The sequence below is a fragment of the Vanacampus margaritifer genome, chromosome 16 (assembly GCF_051991255.1).
Source record: "Vanacampus margaritifer isolate UIUO_Vmar chromosome 16, RoL_Vmar_1.0, whole genome shotgun sequence".
Lineage (NCBI taxonomy): Eukaryota > Metazoa > Chordata > Actinopteri > Syngnathiformes > Syngnathidae > Vanacampus > Vanacampus margaritifer.
The window spans coordinates 3,213,137-3,238,465 of NC_135447.1; the positions used below are offsets into that span (position 1 = coordinate 3,213,137).

The following is a 25,329-nucleotide window of genomic DNA, read 5'->3' on the forward strand; positions in this document are numbered from 1 at the left end:
GTCTGCTCACACGACTTCTGTACTTCTTGATACGCATTAAAATAAATAAATATTCCTGTCAACAAACCCCAAATTCCCCAAAATAAAAAACACAAATTGTGAATATTCAAGGAACATGTTACATGTTCATTGTAGAGCATCACAGTGGCCTAGTGGTTTGCATATTTGGCTGGCTCTGCAGTGTCTGCCATATTGGATGTGTCAGATGTGCCCCATAAATGAATGCAAGTCAACGGACGCAATGAAAAAAAGCCGCCACAGCCCCATATGTCCAAATATGGTTAGTTTCATATTTTTACTCAAACCGTAAAACTCCGCCTATTTCCTCGTTCTGTGAGAGCCCTGTGGCATTATGTCTCTCAAGATTCAAAGTCTGAATGTTTTTTAGACATTAACGAGTCAAAAAGGTTTTGTTGAAAATGGACAGTTGTAATGCTTTGCAGAAGGAACTGGCCAACTGCGAAGGTAAAGTTGCTTGCAGATTGATTTTTACTGTTTTTTGCATCACCTTTTCACTGAGAAATTCTAATTAAACTCTCCTTATAACATTAACTTACAATTTCTGAATGTATAAGACTTTACTAGGATTTTTTCAAGTATAGTATTACTCCACATTTTTTCAGTGTAGATGGGTGGATGTATTACCTGTTGTCTCCACAAGAGGCCGCCAGATACAAACAAAACGCACGTCGGAAACTCAAAACAACACCGAAACAAACTTTCAACTCCCCCGCCTCCTTTCCTTTACATGTTGACCTTGACGTCACTCATCATTCGCTGGTGGGCGGGGTCAGGTGTTTCAGCAACGTGCAAAAAGTAAAAAAAAGAAGCTTCATCTCGCGCCGTGTCGGAATCCCTGAGTCACGCCCCGCCCCTCCACGCGGCTGTTCCCGTCAATCATCCTAAAAATAGCCACCCCCCTGCCGCTCTCACCCCGCGTGGACGCGCATCTGCACTTGAGTCAGCGCGGAAACTGCGAAGTCGCCTTCAGGCGTGCACGCGCACAGCAGAAGAGTGCGTGGCCGGATCAAAGTCTGGCGTGGACGTGGAGATTGAATCACTTGACTGCACTGTGCGCGGCGGTGCGCGTGCGTGTGGTCGGTGTGGAAGTCCACACCAATTGCAGGAAAGGACGCGGGCGCGCGCCTCGCCTTACCCTTCGTGGGACTTCCCGGAGAGTGAATTGAGTCGGTCACCCGGCGCGTGTGCGCGCCACCAGAAGAACTTTACAGACGCTTGGACCCACGCGGGACGTGCTTTGAGTGTACACGATGACGTCAGTGTGGAAGAGACTTCAGCGTGTTGGCAAAAAAGCTTCCAAGTTTCAGTTTGTTGCGTCTTACCAGGAATTGCTGCTCGAATGCAAAGACAAATGGTAGGTGTACATACACACGGCATGTATTGTCTTTATGATTGTGCGCGCGTCATCGTTTCGTGTGTGTCTTTGGCACCTCCGGCAAGAGCGCGCGCGTACCCGCGTCAGCTGTTAGCAGCGAGTGTTTGTTTCCGTTTTATTAAAGCGACACTAGTTTGCGGACCAAAAAATAGATATATAAAATTATTTTTAAAAAGTTTTACTGCTCACCGGCTCACCCTAGAATGCAATGAAATTATTTAAAACGCTGAAAAATACTTTAAAATATATTCCTCAGCACCTGTTGTCACTCTGGCTGCCAAGAAATGGGAGGCAGTGAGTCATATGACGTCACTTTGAGGAATCGCGAAGAAGACACGCCCACACAAGTTTGCTGGTGACATTCTGAAATTTGGCAGTTACTGAAGAGTTGATGCAAAACGATTCAGATTACGTTGCAATAAGATAATAATTGAGAATATTTTCCGAATGTATGTGTAGTTATTTTCACCCCCCCCCCCCCCAAAAAAAGACAAATACTTTGTCCTGTTGCTATTTATAGATTATTAGGCCATGGACATAAAGCTCTGTCCCACTTCAGATCAAATTTAGGTGAAAGTGGCCCCTGAATGAAAATGAGTTTGACACCCCTGGTTTAGATGTTATGAGAATTTGAAATCTTTGAACAACTTGAACACAAACATCTTTATGTTCTTCTTACCGTTAATGATGCCACAACAGCATATGTCACATAAAATTCACTCCCAAAAAATGATTGCTTAAAAATTCCCACAAAACAAAATGGTTGCTTGAAAGTTTGCAGGGACGAGGGATACTCCGTAACAAAGTAGAGTCATGAACTTTGAACTCACATGAGAGCGTTTACGTCACTTTTATTTTTTCCTTCAACACATTCTTATAATGAACACATGACACCTTTTGCATGCAAGTTAACAAACAACACGAAAACACACACGAGCGTCAACAGTTGAGTGACATTTGTGTCGTGTTTTGTATTAAAGTTGACTTCATGGCAACTTTTGTGCGCGTGTGTGCATGTGTCACGTGATTGCGGTGCAACTTCCTCTTTCACTTCCTTCATGCTGGCGCACAATCCAGCACACGCCTGCACACAAACGTCCACCGTCCTCATGCTCGTCATGAGTTTGTGCCTCAAGATGGAAAGTGTACACACAACATGTGTCCCATGTACACATCAAACATTGTGTGTTTGTGTGTGTGCAGGCAACCAGACAAGTTGCGTGTGGTTTGGACCAGGAGGAACCGGCGCATGTGCTCCAAGGTGACAATATTTCAAGTCTCAAGGTTTTTCCTCTCATACGTCAATCGAGGTGGGGAGAAAACAGGAAATGGTCGGAGGGATGATGTTCGCTTTCGTGTCGTTCCAAAGTTTGAACGTTTGAAGTGTCCATTCAAAAGAAGACGTGAAATAAATCGATGGAGGGAATTCAGACAGTTTACAGAATTCAGGTTTGGCCAATTCATTGAAATTCCCCAAAGAAAAGCCGAGCACCCCAAACACAACAACCTTTTGCCTGGTCATGTTCGTTCTGCCACCCGGAAGTCCCTATTGTTTATTAACTCTTTGACTGCCAAAAACGTTAAATAACGTTTAGTAAAATACTATGGAGGAGTGCCAAAGACGTTAAAATACGTTTGTTTCAAAACAGAGGTGAAACTAACCATTTTCTATTGTTGATTACTGAAAAACGGAATAAGGTAGAAAAAACTTTTTTCTGATGAAAGATGACAGTCCAATCTTTCATTTGGTAGTATGTGTGTTTCCATAGTCCAAACACATAATTTTCTGTGGACCTTGAAAGATCAGTCAAAATGCTTAAATCGGCTGGCACCCACAGCATCCCTTTTCTGAAAACGTCTGGCAGTCAAAGAGTTAACAATTGGAAAAGGTCCGTAGTACGCACGAGCCCAGAAAGACGGACTCAAGTGTGTGTATGTGTGTTTGTAGCTGCACAGTTGGCAGCCCGGAATCAAGAACCCGTACAGAGGGACGGTTCTGTGGCCCGTCCCGGAGAACGTGGACATCTCTGTGACGCTCTTCAAGGTGGCTGCGTGGCGAGCTCCAAAATGTGGCGAGTTTGTGCTTTGTGGTCTCGTTGTGACGTGTGTGTTGCGTCGGCGTGTCTCCAGGAAGCGGGTGCTGACGCCTTTGAGGACAAAGAATGGACCTTCGTCATCGAGGGTGTGAGTACTCGGTGGTTCTGTGGAGACCATTTACAGGACAATCGTCGGTCATTGGTTGTCGTTCCTCTGACTGTTCCTCTGCCAGCCACTGGAGCGCAAAGCGGTTCCTCCGGATTCTCCGTCTGACTTTTCACGACTTTTCCTCTGACCGCCAACCGACCATAAAACGCCTTCAGCTTCTCCTCTGACTGGTCGTCGACTGTCCGAAACATTCCTTGAGTTGTTCCTTTGTCTGTTCTGTGTGTCTGTGCCGGTAACTCTTCTTCAGACTCTCCTCCTGACCATTCCTCAGCACGCTACTAGATCAGAACAGTCCTTCAACTGATCCACTTCCTCTGCGTGCCACTGACAAGAACCTTGTACCTCAGACTCTTCTTCTGACTGTTCCTCTTCCTCCTCGACATGATTCAGTCAGTGTTTCTGTTCCTGTTTCTAGGACTGTATCTCTGACCCTTCCTCTGAATTTTTCTATGCATGCTTAGTCAACTCGATCAGTTGTAGCTCATCATCTGATTGTTTCTTTGTCAGACGCTCAACTGGACTTTTCTACTTACGTTCCTTTGACTGTTCAGAATTGCCTTTATTGTCATTGTCGGGAATATTCCTTCAGCTGTTCCTCTGCCTGTACATCTGACTCTTCCTCTGACTGTGCCCCCTGCTCACTACTTGACCACAGAACATTCCTTCAGCTGTTCCTCTGACAGTACTTTGTGATTCCAAAGGAGTGCAAAGGCCACCGCAAGGTTCTCGCGTCTGCTGCCATCAACCTGAAGAATTATGCCAGCGTGACGCCGACGCAGACGGACATCAGGCTGCCGCTCAAGCCGCTGTCCGTCAAAGTGGTGGAGGCGGAGCTTAAGCTGTCGCTGTCCTGCATTTTCGTGCGCGAGGGAAAAGCCACGTGAGTAGCCAAGCGCGGGCGTAGCTTGACTGCGCAGAGCTAACGGTAGCCGTGTTTAGCGATGAAGACATGCAGAGCCTCGCCAGCCTGATGAGCGTCAAACCCGACGTGGCCAACATGGACGACTTCAATGAAAGCGACGAGGACGGTGACGGCAAGTCCGCTGGCGGAGCGGCAGGTAAACTCCCGCGTCAAAGCACTCCCTGCGGCGCCTCTTCCTGTTTCCTTGATCTCACTTCCTGCCGCTTTCTCTCCTCTGGCTGACGCAGCCGTTCCGCGCCCTCTTACAAGGCCCAATCGCCCCGCCCCTCCGCCACCCGAAGCCACAAGCGTGTCAGGTAGCTTCTTGCTATCGCATGCTCATCCCAAACTATGCAAAAGTACACTGTTCCTCTGACTGTACCTTGATTCTTTTGGACGATCCTCTGACTGTTCCACTAACAGTTCCTATGACCCATCTTCTGACCATTCCATAGCAATCTTTTGTCTGTTCTTGTGAATTCTCCCACTTCCTGTGACTGTTCCCTCTGACTGTTCAGTAACTCGATCATGAAATGGTTTGACTGTTCCTCTGACGGATCTTGGGCTGTTGCTCTGACAGTTTTTTTGAATGTCTCGCTTGCTGTTCTAACCCCCGACCGTCCCACTAACTGTTCCTTTGCTGTTTTGAAGGCTCCCTTGACTGTTCCGTAAACTGTTCCTCTGACTGATCTTGTGACTGCTCCTCTGACTGTTCCTGTGCACGCCACTTGAGTCAGAACATCCCGGGGCTGGCATTTCCCGGCCTGTCGAACAAGCAAAACGTTTGGTGTCTTATCCTTATTTCCATCTTCCCTCCTTTGCTTTTTTTCTGATCTTTCATCTATCAATCATCCATCAATCATCCATCAATCATCCAAGGGGGCGGTCCACCCAAACCCGCCCAGCCTCCCAGGACCCCGCCCCCTTTCTCCTCCTCTTGTGCCATGCCCCTCCCCCTCATCACTCCACCGCCGCCTCCCCCGCTGCTGCCTGCCATCTTCCAGGGAAAAGGTAGCGGCTGGCGTGCTCACACTCACAAACAGTAACTCATTCCCTACCCTTTACTCACTTTATGCCGAGTTTGCTAAGTAGGTCTTAAAAAGTCCACGAAGCCCCCCCCCCCCAAAAACCTGAAACTCTGTGCTTTTTTAGGCTGTGTGCGCTTGCCGTCTTGTTCATTTTCCCCCGTATCTTCTCCTTACGGTGCGCACGCTGGCTTCCCCTTTAGCTGCTGTGTCATATGAGCGGCGCCCCCCTGTGGTCCAAACTTCAGCAAACGTCAGCGGTGTGTCAGGTAAGTGTCATGGCGGCGGTGGTGGCCTTTCCCGTAACATGCGCTCCATCCTCTCACGTGCAGGCATGTTTGTTTGTTTGCCTCCTCTAGGCGGCGCTCAAGTTTTCAACGCTCAAGTTGTAACGTCGATGGGCCGCCCCTCATCCCCTTCACCTTTCTCTAGCGACGCTCTATCAGGTGAGCTCTTTCACTGACGTGCCACAGATTTTATTCTTCTCTGTGCTCCTTTTCATTCAAATGTTGACTTTCACACAAAGTGATCCAAATATTATTGTGTTTACAGCTCATTTGCATATCTTAGCAAATATCCCAAGTGTTGTTCTTCTTCTTTTTTCTCTCTTCCTTAGTGCCGCCCTCTGCCCCTCCCGCCGCTGGTGACATCACCGCCGTGCCGCTGCTGAGTCGTCCGGACCTGGATGCCCTTTGTGAGACCGCTGCACCGGCACTCCGCCCACCCCTGCCACGGGCTTCCCTCCCCCCCACCGCCAGTAGCCCGCCCATTGGTATAACTTCAAAACAAAACTCCAACTACCACCACGATGACCAACGTTAAGACATAGTAGCATAAGTGGTGTTTAGAGCTGAGCACTTCCGTCTTCCGTTTTCCCGTCGTTGACGACGCCCACCTGAGAGTATCCTATCAACAACCGTTGTGGCGGCTGTCTTGACGAGGCAGGCTCCCCGCTAACAGCTACATTTGCAGCAAGACGGGCTCAAGGCTCCATGAAAAAATATGTCTTTAAATTCCAGTTTCATGTCATGAAAAATTTCCCGTTTTTGCGAAATTTTGGAATCTGGCAACCTTCGTTAGTTTCCTCATCACAAGAGTTTGTCATTTTGTTCTCACGCAGATGCCCTGGCCGAGGTGGTGGCATCATCTGTTGCCACGGAGACACCAAGCGCGAGCCAAAGTACCACGGCTGCCCATGACATCGCCTCACCTGGACAACCAGTCACGATGCAGAACTCCAAGACGGCCAACCTGGAGGAGCTCGCGAGGGGCAGGTGGGGCACACACACACACACACACACACACCGAGTGTGAGCTACATCCTGGCACTGTACTTAGCGCCCAAGCTAACAGCATGCTAACATAAAAGTGTTTGTGAGCTGACCCACCCCCTGCTGGACGTTTCATGCGCATTTCGCTTTGCTCCCGTCTGGCCCGCCTCCCTTCAGCCAAACAAAAGTGGTGCAGGTCAAACCTGATCTCCGCTTTTTATGTCCCCCAGTCCCGGACAATTACAATCAGAGCTGATCATAGCCCCGCCCCCTCCCTGGCCCTTTGCCTGCTGCGAGAGCTCCGCCCCCCAGCGGCCCTCCACCAGCGTCCTGGCAGCTTTTATCACCCCCAAGCAGACCTGTCTCCACGGTGACGAGGAGGCCGAAGACCTCCGACACCGTGTGGAGGCGGGACGAGAAACGCCACGCAATGTCGTCATTGGGACGCACGGGAGCCAATCGGGAGGCTGCTTTGTGGAGCGGGACTCGGCCGGGTGAGTTTGAGTTGGGGGGATTAAAGAAGGAAGATGAAGAGGTATGGAAGAGATAAAAAAAAAGGGGAGGAGAGATAGACAGGAAGGAAGAAAGAAAGAAAGAAAAATGAGGAATAGAAAACAAAAGGAAGAGTAGAGGAATGAGAGGATAGAGAGATGAGGAATGAAAGAAATGGAGCAGAAGAAAAAAGGTGAGATGAAGGGAAAAAGAAGAGGGGACGAAGATGAAGAGGGAGGAAGAGAGGAGGAAAGAACAAAAATGGAGTAGGAGGAAAGGATGATGAAGGATGATGTGGAGAAGACAGAGGAGGAGAGGAGCAATAAAAGAGGAGGAAGAGGAGTGGATGAATGAAAGAAAGGGGAGGAGAGAAGAAAAACAGGAGGACAGGAAGGGAAGCATAGGAGAGGGAGAGATGCGAGGAAAGGGGAGAAAAAAAGGAGGGAGGAGAGAAAGAGAAGGTTGAGCAATGTTCTCTTTCTCCTCTGCAGCCTGCTGAAGGAGCCTTCCACCAGGTTATCTGCCCTGGAGGAGGAGGGAGAAGAGATGCAAGAGGAGGACCGGAAAGAGCAGGAAGAGAAGCAGAGGAAGAGGATGCAACATGAGGAAGAGAAGAGGAGACTGCTGGAGGAGGAGAAGAGGTGGCTCTTCCGGGAGCAGGACGAGCTGAGGAAGCTGAAGGAGAGGAGGAGACACGAGGAGGAGAGGCTCCTCCAGGAGAAGCGAGAGCGGGATGACAGGCTGTGGCAAGAGGAGGAGAGAAAGAGGAAGCGAGAGGAGGTGGTGAAAGAGGCCAGGAGAAGAGAGGAGGAGAGGAGACTCCAGCAGGCCCACCAGGAGGAGGCCAGACTCATGAGGATGAGGAAGGAAGAGGAGGACAGGAGGATGAAGGAGGAGCCGTGGCGGAGACGGGAGGAGGAGACGCGACAGATGTTGCAACGAGAGAAGGAAGAGGAGGAGAAGAAACGCTTACGAGGGCAAGAACAGGACGAGGAGAGGAGGAAGAGGCGGAGGAAAGAGGAGGAAACAAAAGAAGAGGAAAGAAAGAGGAGGGATGAGGAGGAGAAGGTGGAAGAGGCTCAAAGATTGAGGGAGGAGAAAGACAGGAAGCAGCAGGAGATGGAGGAGAAACAGAAGGAAGAAGAGAGAAAGCAAAAAATGCGAGAGGAGAGCCAAGTACAGCGAGTCAAGGAGGTGAAAGAGAGGGAGCTGCAGAGATTGAGGGAGGAGAGCGAAAGGATGACGAGGGAGGAAGAGGAGAGGAGAAGGAAAGCAGAGGAAGAAGGGCAAAACAAAGCGGAAGAGGAGAGAAAGCGGATGGAAGAAGAGAGAATCAAGGAGAAGGAGATTGAAAGACTCAAGGTTGAGAAGCAAAAGATGGAGCAGAAAATTGAAGAGGAGGAGAGGCGGAGGAGGGATGAAGAAATAAAGAAAGAGGAAGATGAGAGAAAGAGGAGGGATAAGGAAAAGGAGAGGGAGGAGCAGAGATTGAGGGGCGAGAAAGAAAGGATGGAGTGGAAGAAAAGGGAGGAAGAGGAGAGAAAGAGAAGGTGTGAAGAGGAGGAGAGGATTAAGATGGAAAAGGAGCGAGAGATTGAAAGATTGAGAGAGGAGAGAGAAAGGATGGAGAGAAAAAAGGAAGAGGAGAGAAAAGAGGAGGAAAGGGAGAGAAAAAGGAGGGACGGGGAGGAGGCGAGAAAGAGAAAGGAGGATGAGGAGCAAAAGAGGAGGGAAGAAGAGGAGCAGAGACTCAAGGGGGAGAAGGAGGTGTGGAGATTGAGGGAGGAGAAAGAAAGGATGGAGAGCATAAAAAGGAAGGAAGAGAAGAGGAAAGAAGAAGAGGAACGAAAGAGAAAGGAGGATGAAGAGCAAAAGAGGAGGGATGAAGAGGAGCAGAAGCTGAAGGAGGAGGAGGAGGTGCAGAGATTGAGGGAGGAGAAAGAAAAGATGGACAGCAAAAAAAGGGAGGCAGAGGAGAGGAAGAAAGAGGATGAACGAAAGAGAGAGGAGGATGAAGAGCAAAAGAGGAGAGATGAAGAGGAGCAGACAGTCAAGGAGTTGCAGAGATTGAGGGAGGAGAAGGAAAGGATGGAGAGCATAAAAAGGAAGGAAGAGAAGAGGAAAGAAGAAGAGGAACGAAAGAGAAAGGAGGATGAAGAGCAAAAGAGGAGGGATGAAGAGGAGCAGAGGCTGAAGGAGGACGAGGAGGTGCAGAGATTGAGGGAGGAGAAAGAAAAGATAGAGAGCAAAAAAAGGGAGGAAAAGGAGAGGAAGAAGGAGGAAGAAAAAAAGAGAAAGGAGGATGAAGAGCAAAAGAGGAGGGATGAAGAGGAGCAGAGGCTGAAGGAGGAGGAGGAGGTGCAGAGATTGAGGGAGGAGAAAGAAAAGATGGAGAGCAAAAAAAGGGAGGAAAAGGAGAGGAAGGAGGAGGAAGAAAAAAAGAGAAAGGAGGATGAAGAGCAAAAGAGGAGGGATGAAGAGGAGCAGAGGCTGAAGGAGGAGGAGGAGGTGCAGAGATTGAGGGAGGAGAAAGAAAAGATGGAGAGCAAAAAAAGGGAGGAAAAGGAGAGGAAGGAGGAGGAAGAAAAAAAGAGAAAGGAGGATGAAGAGCAAAAGAGGAGGGATGAAGAGGAGCAGAGGCTGAAGGAGGAGGAGGAGGTGCAGAGATTGAGGGAGGAGAAAGAAAAGATGGAGAGCAAAAAAAGGGAGGAAAAGGAGAGGAAGGAGGAGGAAGAAAAAAAGAGAAAGGAGGATGAAGAGCAAAAGAGGAGGGATGAGGAGGAGCAGAGAGTAAAGGAGAAGGAGATGCACAGATTGATGGAGGAGAAAGAGAGGAAGAAAATGGAGGAAGAAGAGAAGAGAAAGAAAGAGGAGGAGGAGAAGAGGGTGAAGGTGCAAGTGGCGAAAGAGATGCAAAGATTAAAGGAGGAGAAAGACAGGAAGAAGGGGCAGGAAGAGGAGAGGAGAATGAGCAGCTACCTTAAAGACCAAAGTCTCAGCCAATCAGGAGAGACGCCGGTAACCAATCAGCGGTGAGTTTCTCCTCGTTGTCACCACTGATGACCCCTCATAGGTCACGTGTGCATGCGTGGGTGTGTTTTTTTTTTTTTTTTTTTTTTTTGCTACATTATGGGGCCCATATCCCGTTTCCCCGACTTTTTTTGGTGGGCCCCACTAGTCCAGACCTCTTTTTGAGGGTCAAGAATTGGTTTTAGAGTTTAGGTCTGAATTGGATTTTGGTTGGTTCACAAGTGATAGAAAACCTGGAAAAGTCACAAAATGGCCAGAAAAGTTGTAAACATGCTCTGCAGAGCTCTAGAAACACTCAACAAAAGCTCTAAAAACAACCTGGGAAGGTCTAGAGACTCTCTGGGAAATTCTAGCAATGGCAAGTCGTAGGGACGCTGTGGGAATATTCTAGACATGCACTGGAAAGTCTCAAGGCACCGTGGAAAGTGGCTGAAACGCTGGAAATGTCGAGAAACTGCTCTGGAAAACGGGTCATGCAACTCTGGAAAGTTGTACTGGGGAAAAAAAAGACGAGAAACACTCGAGAAACTTCTCGGGACACACGACCCACTTCCTGCCCAGGGAAGGTTCGCTTTTTGCAGAGGACGAGATCGCAGCCGGTCTGTCTCAATGTTCTTCTTCCTGTCCGTTAGTGAACCTGCAAAGTTCTGGTTCTGGTTTGTCTTGTGAGGACTCTTTTATCTTTGACAGTGAAAGTGCTGAGGTGGACGCTCCTGTTGGGCCTATCATAGCCAAGGCCACGCCTCCTTGTCCTGCTGTGTCTGGACTGTCAACAGCTGAGGAGGAGCAAAAGGAGCAGGATGAGGATCATGTGGCACGGAGGTGAGTGTTGACTTGGTGCTTGAACCACCATAACTTCCTTGACAATCATGCCATGTTTTTGTGGTTCAATAAAAGTAATACGGTATGCAGTTTTCTGTGGCGTGTGGTGGACGTTGTCTCTTGGCCCAAACCCGCAATATGAAAGTCCATTTTTGTATGGGCGCAATCCATCCCGTAATATATTTCATCATCACTCTAAGTTTGTCTCATCTAACTTCATGCCACAGTGTTGTGATAGCGTTGTAATCACGTGACTACAAGTGGGTCGTGTGGCTGAGCTTCCAGAACCTGGATCCAGCTGACCCTTCATGTCCTTCACGTTTGCTTTGTCCTGTAGTTGCAAGGTGGCAGTGGCTGAACACAGCAGGCAAAGTTCTGGCGGTTCACTTGAGGTCCAATTAGACCATGTGGTGGACCCGTCACCCCGGGTTGCGTCCCCAGGTCAGTCCGCAGTGCCAGAACCAGAGCCCGGCCCCAAAGACGTGCCCCAGCTCAGTCTGGTCGCTAGGCTGCGTCTAGCTGCCAAGGAGCAGGAGGAGGAACGAGAGGAGAAGAGGAGGAGGGAGGAAGAGAAGGAGAAGGAGGAGGAGGAGGAGGAAGAACGAGAGAAGAGGAGGAAGGAAGAAGAAAGAGAGGAGGAAGAGAAGAAGAGAGAGGAGGAGGAAAAGAGGATAGAAGAAGAAAGGAGAGCGAAGGAGGAAGGGAAGAAGGAAGGAAAAGAGGAACAACAGCAGAAGAGAAGAGAAGAATGGAAGAAGGCAAAAGAGGAGGAGGATCGGGAGATGGAGGAAAGAAAGACAGTGAACACAGAGAAGGAAGGAGGTGACGAACATAAAATGAAGAGGAGAGTGAGAGGAGGAGGACAAAATGAGGTGAAACGTCGTCAGGAGAAGAAACGGCAACACTATCAGGAAATCATCAGCGGCCAATCAGAGACTGAGCCACCGCTCAAGGAGGCGGAGCTTGATGACATTGCAAATGAGGAGGAGAAGCGTGCAGATGACAATGAAGAGCAAGGCACGACACATCTAGAACCATCTCAGATCAGAAATCCAGCTGATCCTGGTCTTCTTGGTCCTCCTGGTCTTCCTAGTACTCTCAGTTCTCTTGGTCATCCTGGTCATCAAAGTCTTTCTGATCCTGTTGGTCCTTCCGGTCATCTTGGTTCTTCTAGTCTTTGTAGTCCTCTTGGTTCTCCGATTCCTCCTGGTCCCCCTGGCCTTCCTGGTCCTCCTGGTCTGGACTCATTTGTCTATCCGGAAGCCGCTGCTGATGTGGAGGAGGTGGAGTTTGAGCCAGGTCACGAGGATCTGGGCTCCATATGGTTGGCTGAGCTCTACATGGGGGGGCGCACAGGAGGGTGAGTGAGGGAGGGGGTGTGGGGGGGGGGTGCTCTGCGAGATGGCCTGCCTGCCTGCATGAACACTGGCATGCAGAGACCCTGGACCCCCACAAATGGAAAGAGACCGACTGCAAAAAAATGATTGTACTTGCCAATATTAATAGCTTCAACCAGACAAACTTGATTATGATAATATGAATATTTATACCGTAAACCAAAGTCGGCTCGCCCGTTGTATGAACGCCAGATCATACAACAATCATCACAGGCGTATTTGCTCTCCTCAGTGGGAACAAACACTCCTGTATGACAATTGGGGACCTTCTCTGCCTCTTCTTCCTGCTGTTAATGACGCTGCATGTGTTCCAGTTGAGCTCAGTGCTGCCTGGCAATGTTGTGGCGCAGCGTGGTACTACACTGATAGCGTGCAATTTTAAATTCTGCATACTGTAATTCATTTTTTTTGAAAGATCAAAAAGAGCATTTGATGAGCTTGTCAAACGTTCTCTTCACTGCAGGCCGTCTACCCGCCATCATGACGATGATGATGTCAGACAAAATGGCGTCACCGGCGAAGATAAACGTGTCAGCGTCCAGGGTGGTCCGGTTGCCGTGCCCCAGCGTGAAGATGCAAAAGCGAGCTTGCGTCGCTTGGACCATGTGACCACGCAACAACATCTGCAGGAGGAAGAGCGTCTCCTATTGGACAGAATCCAGGTGATGGTGTTGGACACGCCCCCCAACGGCAGGAAGCTCCTGGTTCCCGCGCCGGGTGAGATGCAAGATGTGGAGTCAGATGGCGCTCAGCGACTGGCCGAGCAGACGCAGAGGTCGTCGGGAGAGAGCGTGTAAGTTGCCGTGGCGACATCGTCACACACACACACACACACACGAAGCTCAAGATGAGCGGCTGCAGGAGAGAATGAGGATGAGGAGTATGATAATCATGATTGCGATGATGCAGGGGATGAAGATGTTGACGATGATGATGAAGATGAGTGTGATGATGAGAATGAATGATAAGGATGAGGATGACGAAGATGAGGATGATGATGAGAATGATAAGAATGAAGATGATAATGTTGAGAAGGATGAGGATGATGTTGACGATGATGAGAATGATAGGGATGAAGATGAGGATGATGATGACGATGTTGACAATAAGGATGAAAATGAGGATGAGGACAATATTTAAGACGATGATAAGGATGGTGATGATAATGTTGAAAATGATAAGGCGATGACGAAGATGAGGTCAAGGATGATGGTGGTGATGATGAAGGTGGGGTCATCATCATCTTCATCTGTGTCAGGCCTTCGGAGCAGTGCGGCGTCACCGGTCGGCATGATCGCAGCAGCGCGTCCTCACCACCAGCTGGGCCAATCAGAGAGGAGGCTGACGGAAAGGACGACGGCGGCGGCGGCGGCGAGGTAAACGCAAACGCAGCAGTAGCAACGGCGAGCCAAACGCTAACATGCTAACGTGCTCGACCTCCAGCAGGGCCTGGTGACCTCCAGCCACTCGCTGCTGCAGTGGTGTCAGGACGTGACGGCCGGCTACGCGGGGGTCAAGGTCACCGACTTCAGCGCTTCCTGGAGGAGTGGCCTGGCCTTCTGCGCCCTCTTGCATCACTTCCACCCCGACCTCATGTAGGCCACATCTGTCAATCATTCTCTGCTTGACTTTCACTAACCATCCTCTGTTTATCCCTTCAGAGATTTTCAGGAGTTGAAAGGTCACGAGATGGAACTGAACAACAAGAAGGTGAGTGGCTTCACTACTGATGATGTCATCATTGCAGGTCAGGGCTTTGCACACTTTTGACGCCATTCAGCACAAAAAAAACACATTTGGCAATCCAAGTAGCACCATTCAAATAGTGGCGCAATTTTAAAAAATCTCCTAATATTTAAAAAAATATATATTTTATTTTTGGGTGGAAACATATTTTACGTTTTTTGTTTCGGTGTTGTAGTGGTTGAGGTTTTGTTTGTTTTGGGTGTGTTTGTTTGATGTCTTTCCCGCCAGGCCTTCGGCGCTTTGGAGTCTGTGGGCGTGCCGCGCCTCCTGGAACCGGCCGACATGGTGGCGCGTCCCCTTCCGGACCGCCTGATGGTGATGACGTACGCCAGCCAGCTGCGGAGTCATTTTACGCGTGTCCAGAGCCACAATGACGACGCGCCCGACGAGGGAGGGGCCGCCATGCTGGTCCCCCCGCCGAGAGCCAAGAAGCCGCTTAAAGGTTAGACTGAAGAGATCCGATCGCGATAATCAGTGAACGCCGGTTTATTGTGGTCGGGGGGGGGGTCGTTTCAGGCCAGCTCGCAACGTGGTTTTAGCCCCACCTTGTGGCACCTTCCCGGTAAAGAAGGGCCAAGACCAAACACAAAGAGGTTATTTGAATTGAGTTAAGGAGTTTCATTTAGACAAAAGTAGTGCTTTGTTGCCATTTTGACGCCAAGGAACTTTGTAGTGCTTTTAATTGGGGTGTGAATGACCAACAGGCGTTGACTGTATATTGAAATGTTCAAGCAAACCATCTTGTTGGGTCTGCTGGTTTGCGAGCTTAATGCTAACGTAGCATGTGAAACGCCACAGACGGGCTAATGGCTATTAGCATCCATGTCAGCGTTCAATTTGATTTCAACACTCCCGAGTGTTCATGTGTCGTTGCGCTTCGTATTCCTTGCAGAAGAGGCCACGCCTCCTGTTCCGCAGGTGAGCTCCACATGCTGCTACCTCCTCGTCATCCTCCTCTTCCTCTTCTTTTCGTGTGACTCGTGTTTGATGTCGTGTTCAGGATGCAGGTGAACTCATCAGCGAGTCTGCAGGAAGTGCACAGGAACAAGGTCAGAACCTCAAGTCACGCACACACACGCACACAAGGAAAGCGCTTTGTCTATTTCACTGAATGTGTGTGTGTGTGTGTGTGTGTGTGTGTGTGTGTGTGTGTGTGTGTGTGTGTGTGTGTGTGTGCGCGCGTGCAGAGTCCCAGCATGCCAGAGAAGAAGACGAGACGATGGTCAGTTTGTTTTGAACTTTGACCCTGTCAAGCAATCAGATCATTGTCAGTGCTAACTGCTAACTGATGTCATCAGTGGAGCTGCAACAATCAGTTTTCTCATTTTTGGACCTTCCTTCCTTCCTTCCTCCCTCACATCCAACCTTCCCTCTTTCCTTCCTCCTTTCCAACTTCCTCACTTCCTTCCCATCCGTCCTTCCTTGCTTCCATGCGTTATGCACATTCATGTGTGTGTGTGTGTGTGCGTGCCGTGGTCAGCATGTTCAGGACACAAGTCAGTACGTGCTGAGGGAGATGGCGACGTTGGAGGCGGAGCAAAAGCACATGGACGGCAGGGCGGCGGTGGTGGAGCGACGCCTCAGGAGCCTCATGGAAAGCGGTGTGGCGCGCGCACACACACGTACACCAACGCGAGCGTGCACAACTTGAGGTGTGTGCGCATGTGACGCGACAGGAAGCGACCGCGCTGAGGAGGAGCGTCTGATCCAGGAGTGGTTCATGCTGGTCAACAAGAAGAACGCCTTGATACGAAGACAAGACCACCTGGAACTTCTGTAGGTCACACGATCACGATGAAGATGATGATGATGATGATGATGATGATGATGATGATGATGACAGGCAGGAGGAGCAGGACCTGGAGAAACGCTTCGAGCTGCTGACCCGAGAGCTGCGAGTCTCGATGGCCGTGGAAGGTGAGCCGAGCTCGCCTCATGTCATGTGACCCTTCTGACCACACGTGTGTGTGCGTCTGTGTGTGTGTGTGTGCACCACAGACTGGCAGAAATCGCACGCCCAGACAGAGCGCGAGCAGCTCCTCCTGCACCAGTTGGTGGCGCTGGTCAACCAGCGCGATGATGTCATCAGAAACATGGATGCCAAAGAGCGAGGGTGCGTGCGTGGCAAACCACTTTTAGCATGCACACACACACACACACACACACAAACATCACTGTGTGTGTGTATGTGCGTGTTGCAGGGCACTGGAAGAGGACGAGCGTCTGGAGCGCGGCTTGGCGTTGAGGAGGAGGAAGTACAACGACAAGGAAAAGTGTGCCTTGCAGTGACACGCATACACGTGTGTACGACTGCTGTTTGTTTATTTATTTGCGTGTCGATTGTTTGTTTTTTTCTGGCAAGTGTGTGTGTGTGTGTGTGTCAGAGTTTCAAAGAAACGCTGACGACGAGCTGGACTCAACATGGCTGCTGTCAAAATTGTCGAGACTCCGCCCCTTGACTCACAAAAACAGCGTTGTTATCCGTCTTGAGTGTAACATTATTGCTTTTATTATTTGTTACATTTTCTAGTGTTATGATTTTTTATTTTATTTTAGAGACTAGATTTGACTTGACAAGCCAAATATGACGTCACCATCCAGCAGGGGGCGCAGCCAAGGTTATTACACCAAGATGACTTATTATAATGATTTTTATTATTGTGATAATAATAATAAATTCTTATATTAACTCTTCCAATTATGTTTTTAGATAATTTTAGACATTGCTTGTTAGCATGTAGTGACCAGCAGGGGGCGCCACACACTTTGCTTTTGACAATGTGAACATTTCACACAAGCTGTCGCATCGCTAGAAATGATGAAAGCTTTACTGGTGGCCTTTTTGGCATGTACACAAACGTTCTACAAATTAATAGCAAGAAAATAAACCTGACGCCGTCAGTTATACACGTTGAGCAGTTAACTTTCATACAGATAAGGTGCGATGAATTGAACTCAAAATCTAATCCAAAACAAACAAATCGCTCGACACATAAACACTGATTATTTCCTTTGTTGCCACTTTCAAATCGTTAAACTGTTGAACTTTTCGACCGTGAGTCTTTGTTTTACTTTTCCAAACGCGTTTTCCGTTCGCGTGCATGTCATTTAACGTTTAATCAGCCGTTACCCGTTTTCTTACCCCTTCAAAATAAAACGTCCCCCAAACAGAATTTGCAAACTAAGAGGTCTAAGATTGAAGAAAACTTGGCAAATGCTACCTTTGTCCTTCACACATACGCAAGCTGCCTTGCACAGTCTCTCTCAAAAACACACGGGGTCACCCTCCGCTCCCACAGTGAACATGTGACAAGACAATATTTCATTTGAATTGAAATATTGAAAAACAACAACTTGTGGTTGGTTTGTGTGCGTGTGCGTGCGTGTGCATGACAGACACCGCAGAAAGACAAAAGAATCCATCGAGTCAGAGTCACATGATGACTCGGAAAAGAAAAGTTGCGGTGCCAGGAGCAACAAGCTAATCCTCAACAGGCCTGAATGAAAAATGGAGGAAAAGTCAGCAAAGAGGCCTTGAGGAGAAGAAGACGGGGAGGACTGAAAGAGGGGCGGAAAGAGAGGAGGAGGAGGAGAAGGGAAGTGAAGGAAGGGAGGACGGGTCAAAGGTCGAGGTAAAGACTACTGAACTCTTCATGTAAACAATGTGAACATTCCTCTTCCAGGACCTTCTCTCGTCTCCATGACGACAATGCGAATTTTTGCAGGTCTTAGCTCGCCAACAAACACAAAACTGCAACACAACTGCATCCAACTGGACAGCGCTCGATTTTATGGGGTAAAACTCAAAAGCGAACTGGATTTAACCTGACTGACAATAAACGACCAGGACTGGACTTGATTTGACCAAATTGGATGTAACTGGACTTGCAGCCAACCTAGAGGTCACTGGACCTGACTTGTCCAAATGGACCTCATTGGACCGAACGTCAGTAATGAGACCTAACAGGACACAATGGAAACCAGACCGTAATGTTTCAAATTGGAACTGACTTGACCCAACTGGATCTGACTGGACTTGATTCCTAAACCTAATTGGATTTAACTGGACCCGTTGTAGCCAAACTGAAACTCATTGAACTGGACCTGAGTGAATCTAACTCAACCCAATTAGGGGGTTTCCAACAGGGGATGATTAACGTTATGTAAACAAACTTGACTCGGTAGTAACCAGACCTACCAGGATCTAACTGGACTGGATTGACTGGACCTAATTGTAGCTATCTAATTGGAACTAATGGGTTCTGATTGAAAAGAACTCGACCCAATTCAGTCCACAGCAACTAGACTTGATTAAAGGTAACTGGAGTGGCTGTAAAACGCACCTGATTTATTTGGAAGTACCTGGAACAAACCGGATCTAACTGGACCCAATTCAATCTACGGTATTGACCTCATTGAATCTGATTGAACCCAACAGGACCTGGACCGAAGTGGAACTAACTGGCCTTGACGTTGCCAAACCGGAAGTCATTGGACCCGACTGGACATAACCTGATGTAACTGAATCAGATGTAATCTAACTCACTGACACACGCACACACACAATGCGTGTGTGTGTGCGCGTGCGTGTCCTTGGCTTGCTTTGCGGAAAAGTTGTTGCTAATCAGTCATCTTTTTCCAAACGTTTGCTTTCTTGCAAGTCAGCAGCTTTTGTGAGGCTTCTGTTTGTCACTCAAATGCTTCCTTACGCCGTCTTCCACTGACCCCCCCCCCCCCGAAACCCAACACCCCACAACCTCACTCCTTCACGCACCCCCTCATCCCCTCACTCATTCATGCTGTCCTACTTTTCCACATGCTCTCTGCTTTCTTCATTTCTCAAACTTTCCATGACTTCTACCTCGGTACATTGTGTGTGCGCGTGTGTGTGTGTGTGTGTGTGCGTCTCACTACACAACTGCTGCAAGCTGGAAGGTCAAAGTGGCAGGGGTCAGAAACTTCACAAAGGTATTTCCTCCTCATCACCCAGGGAGCGGACGGCTCGCGTCCTTTGCAGCCCGGCGCGGGGGATCGAACCTGCGCGCACGTAGGAATGTATATATATATATATACACACACACACACACACACACACACACAAGGCCGCAGCTAATTGCTCCAGTCTGTGCGCACATACACATCGGTGCGTGTGTGTGAATATGTGACATAGGACACCCGCGGTTGGGAAGAGTGAACGAGTGTTTGATCTGGCACGCACACATGTTGGGTCGGTGGGTTCTGTTCTGACCCAAAACAAACATGAATGCTGCTCACTTCACATAAAATGAATTCTTTCCTTCGGGCGTCTTTCTTTTCCAAATCTAGGTAGCCATTTTCCCTCCTGCTTGTCATGTGACTTGTTAAGTGTTCCGAGGTCTCAGGTGTGATTGGGGAGCACTTGTGTTAAATGCTGCGTTCACTCTTACGCCGGTCGCTGGAAGTTCGACTTGTTGCACCTTGACGAGATGGACGAAAGAGGAGGAGCAAGTAGCGCTTATGACGTTGTCGCACTCGCGCAAGACGAGACGAACGTCCCCAAGCACAACACGGAGTCTGCCTGCCGCGTACCTTCATCAACTTCCTGTGGGCGGGGCTTAGGCCTCGGCCTCACCTTCGGAAGAGGAGCCGGCGCGCTTGCCTGCCGATGTCTGCGAGATCCATCGCGGCTGGAATGTCTGAGGGGGCGGGGCCAGCGCCAGCAGCAGCAGCAGCACCGCCGCTGATTGCCAAAGCAGACGGCGGCACGAGTGGGAGGTTCGAGCTGAAGGTGATGACGAGGACACGGTGGGGACGGCCAAGATGGAAGGGGGGAGGGAACCAAGACCAGAAGGCTCTTCGGGAGTCGCAGGTTTTCTTCTTTCTTTCTTTTTCGCTCTTATGCTGCTGCTTCTGTTTTACTCAATGCCTCAATTCTGCCAAAACACACACACACACACACACACACGCAAACACACACAAGCGCGCACGTGCAGATTAGGTGGTCCATCTTGAAGGTAACCCCAAAATATACTCCTGAGAGGCCGTCCTCAATCCTCATGCACATCTGGCATTTCCTCTTTCCTGTCCTGCACCCCGTCCAACACACACACACACACGCACACACGCGTTTGTCTTCCTATCTTAGTGGGGACATCACGGTGGCATAAAGCATTTCCTAGCCCTCCACGCTAACCTTAACCATCCCAACTGATTGCTAACCCTTACCCGACCAACCAAAAAACAATTCAAACCTAAACTCTAAAACCAAGTCTTGACACTAAAAAAGAAGTCTGGACTTGTGGGGAGCCATCAAAATGTCCCCACAAGGACAGTTAAAGTTGGTAATATGGGCCCCATAATATAGCAAAAACAAAAGCACAGATGCACGGAAACGTACACGCACACACACTCTCACAGTTGCACACATGCATGCAACAGGCCTACACAAACACACCTCCTCTCACACTACGCACTCTCAGACTTGGCCTCCACTCACATAAATGTACACACACGATACACACACATTTGCAGAGGTCTCTCTCATACACACAAATGACAATCATTTTCCACTCTGGTGTGTGTGTGAGAGATGATTGGGGGGTGTCATATGGTTTTCATAACCCCCCTACCAATGCCCTCATACTCATGCTGACTGAGTGAAGCCCCTCCAGGCTTTATTGCACTTCCTTCTCCCCCCCCCCCCCCACACACTTCTTCTTCCAAAAACACACCATTTTTTTCCTCAACGTTGCAACAGGACCCCCCCCCCCCCCACACACACACACACACACACGCACACAATCATTTTCTCCTCCTCCTCCGAACCCCCCACGCCCCCCAAACCCCCCCTCCCAGCCCTCCATCCTCTCCTTCAGTCGCGGGCGAACTGGGCAGAGGCGACACACGTGAAATCTTCACCTGATTTGGAAAAACCATAACAGGTCATTAACATCCCGTTTACAGGTGGCACTTCCGGTCCTGGTACCAGCCGGCGACAGCACCCATCTCGCCTGGGATACCTGAGGATCGTCTTCTTTTTTATCTCAGCTTGCTTCTGCGATGGAGCCGCTCCGAAGGGCCGCTGGCTCGTTGCGCCACCGGCCGGCGGGGGCGTGCGTGGCCTGGCTGGCGCTGCTGTGGCTGGCGCAGGCCGCCGCCGGCGATGCCAGCGAGCTGATGGAGAAGGACGCGCTGTGCCACCCGCGCGGATGCCTGGCCGTCTTCATGCATCGGAGAACCTTCCGGGAGGCGGGCCGCGGCTGCCGGGAGCGCGGCGGCACGCTGGCCACGCTGCACGACCTGCAGGCCGCCGACGCCGTCCACCGGCTGCTGGAGGGCGCCGAGCCGCGCGGCGCCCGCCTGCGACTGCGCCTCTGGATCGGACTGCACCGAGCGCCGCGACAGTGCTCGTCCACGCGGCCGCTGCGGGGGTTCGTCTGGGTCACGGGTGAGTCGGGTCGGGTCGGGTCGGGTGGCGCATGCAAGGTTGCTTTTGGCTTGCCACCTTAAATCTACTGGGTCAAAATTGGAGCGACTCAGGAAGTTGGGTCAACTTTGGGTTGTTTTTCATAAAACACCCCCGAAAGTTGGGCCAAACTGACCCAAGTTAGCGGCTCACTAACCCAAATTGGATCATTTTTCACCCAGCAGTTTCTTCGGTTGACAAAAATTGAAAAACAAAAACATACAAAAGAATCAAAACAAATAACTTACTTAAGAAATATTCAAGTGTGTCCATTGTTTATAATTTACCAATGATTTGATGTGGAATTCTCTTTTATGAACAAAATAATCATGCATTCTAATGATTTTTTATTCCCTTTATCAACATTAGTTAAAAATATGTGAAATTGTTTGTAATCAATACAAATTTGTATTGTTTACAATTAACCAATTATATGTGGAAACTTTATTGTGTCAATAAAAACACATTTTCATTTTTATTCTTATTATTTATAACTATTTAAAATTGTTTAAAAATTGTTTTAAATTATTTTTATTTATTAATAACTAACCAATTATTTCATAAATAAATCTAGACCTGTCTGTGAAATTGTTTATTTTATCAATAACAATTATTAGCTTTTATCATTTAGAATTATCCGCCAAAAAACAAAAACAAAAAACAAATAGACAAATGAGAAAGAAAAGCAGTCAGCGCTTGCAGGGAGGAGAAGCTACCCCACCCCCCATCCCACCCCCACCTACAATTGCTGTCTTCTGGTGACCTCTAGTGGCCGCAGCGACAAAGCGCGACCACCAGAACACCAGATTAGATTAGATTATTTAAATAGTTTCAAATTATATATCGACGCCTTCTTAAAATATTAGCCTGTCATTTTTTTCAGATTTTTCAGGAAACACAAAAAGTCGAATAATTTGTATCATGAGGAGATTAATTAGGCAAAAAAAATAATAACTTTTGCACACAAAAAAAAGATTTAGGCAGTGTCACAATATGAGTTAGGTTATATAAAATTATGTGGGATTAGGTTAGATTAGGGATAGTATAAGGGACGTACTGTAATTAGGTTAGAGTAGATTGGCCTATACATTAGGTTAGATTAGATTACATTACATTAGATTAGATTAGATTACATTACATTAGATTAGATTAAACAGGATTATGTTTGGTTAGATTAGAGTATATTCAATTGGATTAAAGTAGATCAGACCGGATTGAGTTTAGTTAGATCAAATTAAACCAGGGTAGATTACAGATCAGATTGACAGATTATAGTATTTTATCTTGGGTTAGATTGCTACATTTAGTTGACTAGATTCATGTTTGTGTAATTGTGTGTGGCGTGACCTTGTGATTGTTTGTTGCACTCTGCAGGTGACCAGGAGGGTCAGTTCACCAACTGGCTGCGTGAGGAGGCGGCGGGTGCGTGTGCCGCGCCGCGCTGCGTGGCCATGACGGTGAACACGGCAGACGGCGCCCACCTCAACAGCGACAACGCCGACAACTTCAAGTGGTTGGACGGCTCGTGCGGGCTGGCGCTGGACGGCTACGTGTGCCAGTACCCCTCCAGGGGCATGTGCCCGCCCCTGGACGACGAGGGGCGGGGCCCGGCCACGTACTCCACGCAATTCCAGCTGACCAGTCGGGTTCTGAGCCACGTGCCGTTTGGCTCGGTGGCCACCCTCGCCTGTCCGGCCGGGCCCTCGGGGGAAGACGCCCCCGGTGATCAGACGGTGCTGTGCTTGGAGAGAGACGACGGATCCGTGGACTGGTCCCGGGATGCGCCGCTCTGCGGGGCGCATGCTGCGCCGCCCAAGCAGGACTGGTGCGACGGCGACCACGGGTGTCAGCAGCACTGCCAGGACACCGACTCAAACTACTACTGCTACTGCTCGGAAGGATACATGCTTGCCGAGGACGGCTACACCTGCGAGCTGGACCCCTTAGACCCTACAGACCCTCCGGAGCTTCCTTCCTCGGACGCCTCCGCCGTGCCTAGCCAGGCGCCACGCGTCAAAGCGGCGTGCGTGGAAATGGGCTGCGAGTACGATTGCGTGGAGACGACTCGAGGGGTCCGCTGCACGTGTCCTCCAGGGTACCAAATGGGCCCGGACGGGCGGCGGTGTTCTGACGTGGACGAGTGTCAGCAGCAGCCGTGCCCGCAGGCGTGCGTCAACGTGCCCGGAACCTTCCACTGCGCGTGCCACGACGGCTACCAGCCCGACGACGAGGGCGAGTGCGTAGACGTGGACGAGTGCGAGGACGAGGACAGCTGCGAGGGCGCCTGCCAGAACACCGAGGGCTCCTTCACATGCGCCTGCCGCCACGGTTTCCAGCTGTCGGGCGACGGTACGTGCCAGGACGTGGACGAGTGTGTGGGGGCGTCACCCTGCCAGCAGCAGTGTCTCAACTACTTGGGCAGCTACCAGTGTTACTGCGACGACGGCTACGAGCTGCAGGCCGACGGACTCGGCTGCCGGCCGGTGCCTGCCGACGAAGAATATTCCACAATGACCCCGGACCCAACCGACCCGGCCCACGTACCGGAATCGGGCCACGACGGGCCACGCACCGCTCGGCCCCACTTTGATGTCCAATGGCTGACGGACACCCCCGAAGCCCACGACTCCGACGACCGCCTGAACCGGTGGGACGCCCCCTCGTCGCGGCGGTACCGGACGGAGCGGCCTCCCGAGACGGGGCGGAGCGACGGCGAGGTACTCCACCCCGCGGCCGGAGGTCAAGAAGGTGAAGGCGAACACAACCGCGACAAGAGTAAACATGACAAGAGTTGGCTTCTGGTGGCGCTGTTGGTGCCACTGTGCGTGTTTCTGGTGGTGATGTTGGCACTGGGCATCGTCTACTGCACCAGCTGCGCCGTGGACAAGAACATGCGCCTGTCGGAATGCTGCCGCTGGATCCTCCCCACACCCAACCCCGACAGCGCCCAGCCCAAAGGGCGAGCGTGACGCTGTGACACGACCATGTGACATTGCTTATGTGACATGGTCATCATAAAGCCAGCACACAGCCTTACTTTCTGTATCTCGCACAACTTTTGTAAATAAATCACTTCCATTTCCCTTTGAAAAACAATAAAAGACTTAAACAAATCCGTCTGGTTTCAACACCCCAGTGAGCATAAATGCTGTAAATCCAACTCATCAATTAATGTGATACAATTTGGAAATTTATGTTGTTTACAAATTAGCATTAGTCTAATTGGACCCACAGTGCACGCTACAAAACAACATGCACGATACTGGCTACCTATATGTCTTCGTCTTCTCCAAATGTCTATTTATTTAATTAATTCATTAATTGATTAAGTCCGTGGCAGCAGGCGCATCCAACTCGGCGTCATTCCGTTTATTTTTCTAATACGTCATCACTGTGCGACACATCTCATTTGACCAGCGAGCTAGCAAGTGGTTGCTAGTTTGGGGAATTTCGCCGTCATAAATCACCGGATGACGCACGGTATAGCTGGCACACTTTTGTCCCATCCATCACTTAGCTGGTAAAGTTCCAGTCCATCAGTTTGGTTAAAGGAGGCATTATTATCTTCGTTAAAAAATGAAATCTTTAGCGCAACATTTC

General features: G+C 49.6%; 2 protein-coding genes across 13 annotated transcripts; both read left to right on the forward strand.

The window, feature by feature from the left end:
• The first annotated feature begins 911 nt into the window (after positions 1-911).
• LOC144035955 (uncharacterized) lies at positions 912-17,831 on the forward strand. Of its 10 annotated transcripts, XM_077546091.1 has the most exons (30): positions 912-1,375; positions 2,600-2,657; positions 3,345-3,440; positions 3,527-3,580; positions 4,303-4,481; positions 4,541-4,659; positions 4,751-4,819; positions 5,382-5,513; positions 5,731-5,796; positions 5,887-5,973; positions 6,144-6,299; positions 6,648-6,801; positions 7,029-7,292; positions 7,782-10,322; positions 11,011-11,142; positions 11,480-12,502; positions 13,003-13,332; positions 13,798-13,915; positions 13,983-14,134; positions 14,201-14,249; positions 14,514-14,727; positions 15,178-15,203; positions 15,286-15,334; positions 15,473-15,507; positions 15,766-15,886; positions 15,962-16,061; positions 16,129-16,202; positions 16,284-16,398; positions 16,487-16,585; positions 17,682-17,831. In XM_077546091.1, the coding sequence occupies exons 1-29, from the start codon at positions 1,272-1,274 to the stop codon at positions 16,572-16,574; spliced, it is 6,705 nt and encodes a 2,234-aa protein (XP_077402217.1). In that variant the 5' UTR covers positions 912-1,271; the 3' UTR covers positions 16,575-16,585; positions 17,682-17,831. The 10 variants fall into 10 exon arrangements, with proteins under 10 accessions (XP_077402217.1, XP_077402220.1, XP_077402216.1 ...); XM_077546094.1 differs by lacking the exon at positions 17,682-17,831 and having other exon boundaries at positions 15,775-15,886; positions 16,487-16,983; XM_077546090.1 differs by lacking the exon at positions 17,682-17,831 and having other exon boundaries at positions 913-1,375; positions 16,487-16,983.
• LOC144035956 (complement component C1q receptor-like) lies at positions 17,827-24,836 on the forward strand. Of its 3 annotated transcripts, none has more exons than XM_077546103.1 (3): positions 17,827-17,917; positions 21,312-21,711; positions 23,104-24,836. In XM_077546103.1, exons 2-3 carry the CDS (start codon positions 21,324-21,326, stop codon positions 24,696-24,698), a joined length of 1,983 nt encoding a protein of 660 aa, XP_077402229.1. In that variant the 5' UTR covers positions 17,827-17,917; positions 21,312-21,323; the 3' UTR covers positions 24,699-24,836. The 3 variants fall into 3 exon arrangements, with proteins under 3 accessions (XP_077402229.1, XP_077402228.1, XP_077402227.1); XM_077546102.1 differs by having other exon boundaries at positions 17,856-17,917; positions 21,228-21,711; XM_077546101.1 differs by lacking the exon at positions 17,827-17,917 and adding an exon at positions 20,013-20,133 and having other exon boundaries at positions 21,228-21,711.
• Positions 24,837-25,329: the final 493 nt, after the last annotated feature.

Bases quoted from the DNA above. Each gene is read 5' to 3' on its own strand.
- LOC144035955 (XM_077546091.1), top strand. From the start codon at position 1,272: ATGACGTCAGTGTGGAAGAGACTTCAGCGTGTTGGCAAAAAAGCTTCC. The intron at 6,802-7,028 runs GTGGGGCACACA...TATGTCCCCCAG, and splicing joins GAGGAGCTCGCGAGGGGCAG to TCCCGGACAATTACAATCAG. The intron at 14,135-14,200 runs GTAGGCCACATC...TTATCCCTTCAG, and splicing joins CACTTCCACCCCGACCTCAT to AGATTTTCAGGAGTTGAAAG.
- LOC144035956 (XM_077546103.1), top strand. From the start codon at position 21,324: ATGGAGCCGCTCCGAAGGGCCGCTGGCTCGTTGCGCCACCGGCCGGCG. The intron at 21,712-23,103 runs GTGAGTCGGGTC...TGCACTCTGCAG, and splicing joins GGGGTTCGTCTGGGTCACGG to GTGACCAGGAGGGTCAGTTC.